This window comes from Limulus polyphemus, unplaced genomic scaffold (assembly GCF_000517525.1).
Source record: "Limulus polyphemus unplaced genomic scaffold, Limulus_polyphemus-2.1.2 Scaffold761, whole genome shotgun sequence".
In the NCBI taxonomy this organism is placed as follows: domain Eukaryota; kingdom Metazoa; phylum Arthropoda; class Merostomata; order Xiphosura; family Limulidae; genus Limulus; species Limulus polyphemus.
The window spans coordinates 352,424-355,763 of NW_013666371.1; the positions used below are offsets into that span (position 1 = coordinate 352,424).

Genomic DNA, 3,340 nt, shown 5'->3' on the forward strand with positions numbered 1-3,340 from the left:
CCCAAGACTGAACACAAATACTCCAAATATGGCCTAACCTGTGACTATACAATGAAATTATAACCTCTTTAGTAGATAAAACCTAAGTTCCTATTTGCCCTACCACTAGCAACAGCACACTGCTTGGATGGCTTAAGAGATTGATCAACCATTACACCAAGATCCCTTTCTTTCATGACACTGTTAAGATTATTTTCATCCAAATTATAATGCAAATTATGATAACCCACATGTATTATCTTGCATTTTTATAATTGAAACCCATTTGCTAAACTCACTAAATGATCTAAATCATTTTGTAAATTAGCAGCATCCTCTTCACAGCTAGCAACACCAAAGATCTTAATATCATCAGCAGATTTAAGTAATTTACTGACCATTCCTTCATCAATGTCATTGATGTAAATCAAAAATTGCAAAGGTTCTAAGACTAAGCCCTGAGGTACCCCACTTTTAACTTTAATCCAGTTGGACTGAACTCCTTTTATAACAACCCTCTGCTTTTTTCCATCCAGCCACTCTTCTATACAATTTGCTAACTTATCCCCCACACCTATAGAAATATTTTTTTTTACAAGCCTTTTATATAGCACCTTGTCAAATTTTTTCTGAAATTTCAGATACACTAAATCTACATCCTTACCCTCAGCTACATAAGCAGTAACCTTTTCAAAGAATGTCAAAAGATTTGTAAGGTAAGACTTTTCCCTTAGTGAAACCATGTTGACTACCCAATAAAATTATAAACCTTGTTAAATGGCTTTGCAAAGCATCTTTTAATAGGCTTTCCAAACTCTTCCCACAATTGATGTAAGACTAATAGGCCTATAATTACTAGGACAATTTTTATTACCTCTCTTGAAAAGAGAAGTGACATTAGCTAACTTCCAATCTTTTGGCACCTGTTCACTATTAAAGGACTTACCATGTTTCAGTTATTGCCATTGTATCAAAATCTTCCATTCCTACCAGTGCTCTAAAGTCATCTATTTTATTTCTTATACTTCTAGCATTACAATAGTAACAATTAAGCCTATACTTATAATTACTTCTATACTCATTTTCTAGGCTAAACTTTTCTCTACCTCTTATTCTTTTTGCATTTAATTTATCCTGGTCCTCACCACTGTCTAGTGTTAGTTTAAAACTTCCCTTACTGCTGAGTTAATAGCTCTTGTAAACAAGCCAGCCCCTATCTTATTTAAATGTAAACCATCCATTCTAAAAGGCTCCCTTCTTCCATTGAACTGATCCCACAAGTCCAACCAGCCAATCTGCTCATCCTTACATATTAACCTAAGCCTAGCATTTGGTCCTAGTGACCTATTTATAACTTCATCCCTAGGTTTTATCCTGGGCGGTATCCCTGACAAAATTAAGTTATGGCCTTTTCATATAAATGTCTATATCAACACTTTGTACTTATTAATTAGCTTTTCTGACTTATCTTTCTCTACATCATTAGCCCTGACGTGCACAACAAAAACTGCATATCTGCTAGCCCTCTTTATTATATCTCCTGTTCTGTCAGTTATATCCTCCACCTGTGTCCCTGGGTAGCATAATCTAACTCTTTTCTCCCTGTTTATCCCATACACTATCCTATCCACATGCCTTGTCAAGGAATCACCTATAACTTCCTTAAGTTTATCATCTATATCCTTCTCTGTCCCTTTGTTTTCTTCCCTCCAATAGTGCCTCATCTGCACAAGCCAATTACAATTAAATTAATTAGTTTTAGCCCTAATAGTACATTTTCTAATTTCCTGAAAGTCATTGTTAACTATGTATTCCTTGCATGTAACAGTTTAAGCTCCTCCTGAAATCCTGCTGTCATTTCCCAGTCTACACTTCTCTTTATCTATTGCCTCTACTTTAATTAGGATAGCCTACACTTTCTCCTCCAACCTACAAACTCGACATAGAAATTGCACATCTTCACTACTAGCTTCCTTAAAAGTACATACTATTTCTGAGTTCCCAAATAAAACCCACTCATTACACCCGTCACACCTAACACTGTTAATGCTTAATTTTCTACACTAGTCTTAATCATTGTATTAATAGCCTGAAAATAAACACTCATTACTAAATACCAGTAGCCTTTACCATGCATATTGTTATTGGGTGGTGCAAGACATACTCCTTGTTGCAGAGAAATATTAAATGTACAATGTGAAAGTTAATATCTGGTTTAGAAGGTGATCTGGAATTTAAAGTATCCTCCACATGTTACTGAAATTTTAAAACCCTACAAATATGGAAATATCTATCACATAACAGTAACAAATTTTGAAAATATACAAAAAAATAATTTAATTAATGACACCAATACAGTTTTTGATTTCTGTTATATTTTATCTTGAAGATTGAATTAACCTTTTAGGCAATATGAAGACCATGATTTTCAACATAATAATGATTATATTACTAACGTTTAAAAGAGTAAGCTGGGAGTAGAAATGAACTGACATAAACCACAGCATTTTTTATCTATTTAAAACATTTTCATATTATTCACAAAAGCTATATTTCTTGTACAGAAGTCCTCATTCTGAAACATACAGCACAAAGCATCCATTTTTCTGTTACAGTATGTTTTGTATTCAGTGTGTATATAGGTATTGTCCATATAACTGTGTAGACACAGAATAGATACCGAACTTGAGAAATTTTGAAATTTAAATATTTGGAGTGTATTAAAGATCAATCTAAATCATAGGTGTCCTTTTTGATATTTTCTAACATGATTTGGTAATCTCTTCACAGAATTTCTGATACCCCAGTACTACAAGCAGAAGGTCATCTTTCTTTCCCCACAGAATTGTCTGGATATTGTACCCCTCCCCATAGCAGTTCACCACATGCCTCCTTCAGTTTTAGTGGTATATTTCCTGGTGTTAAAAATGGAAATGATGTTTTTTCTGTAATGGAAAGAAAACGGCACTCAACTCCTTACATATTTTCTGAGTCCCTGTCAGACAGCAATGAGCCATTAGATATGACCAAAAAATGCTGTAAGACTTCTGAACAATCTGAAACCGTGTCGTATGGACAGTTACAACAACAGAGACCATCAGTAATAACATGTGCTCCAGCTCTGATGCATTCACATTGTCAAAGAACTGACCACATGAAAAATGTGGGACAGCCATCCCTGCTGAGTGTTACAAGTCTGACTAGGAGCAGATCTTCATCTTTGGATGATAATATTCAACCTGGTTATCGACGGGAGGTGGTTTCAGGTATAAACAGAGTAGGATTTTATGCAACCAAAAGATGTACTCACTAGTGCTAAAGATAGTATGTATATATATATATATATATATATATATATATA

At 34.3% G+C, this 3,340-nt stretch overlaps 1 protein-coding gene across 7 annotated transcripts in view; it reads left to right on the forward strand.

Moving 5' to 3' along the window:
• LOC106460378 overlaps positions 1-3,340 on the forward strand; it is a 27,988-nt gene that overhangs the window by 17,480 nt on the left and 7,168 nt on the right. For all 7 annotated transcript variants that reach the window (XM_022387088.1, XM_022387089.1, XM_022387087.1 and 4 more), the window contains exon 3: positions 2,770-3,245. In XM_022387088.1, the coding sequence (XP_022242796.1) occupies positions 2,770-3,245 (476 nt within the window). The remainder of the gene's footprint in view (positions 1-2,769; positions 3,246-3,340) is intronic.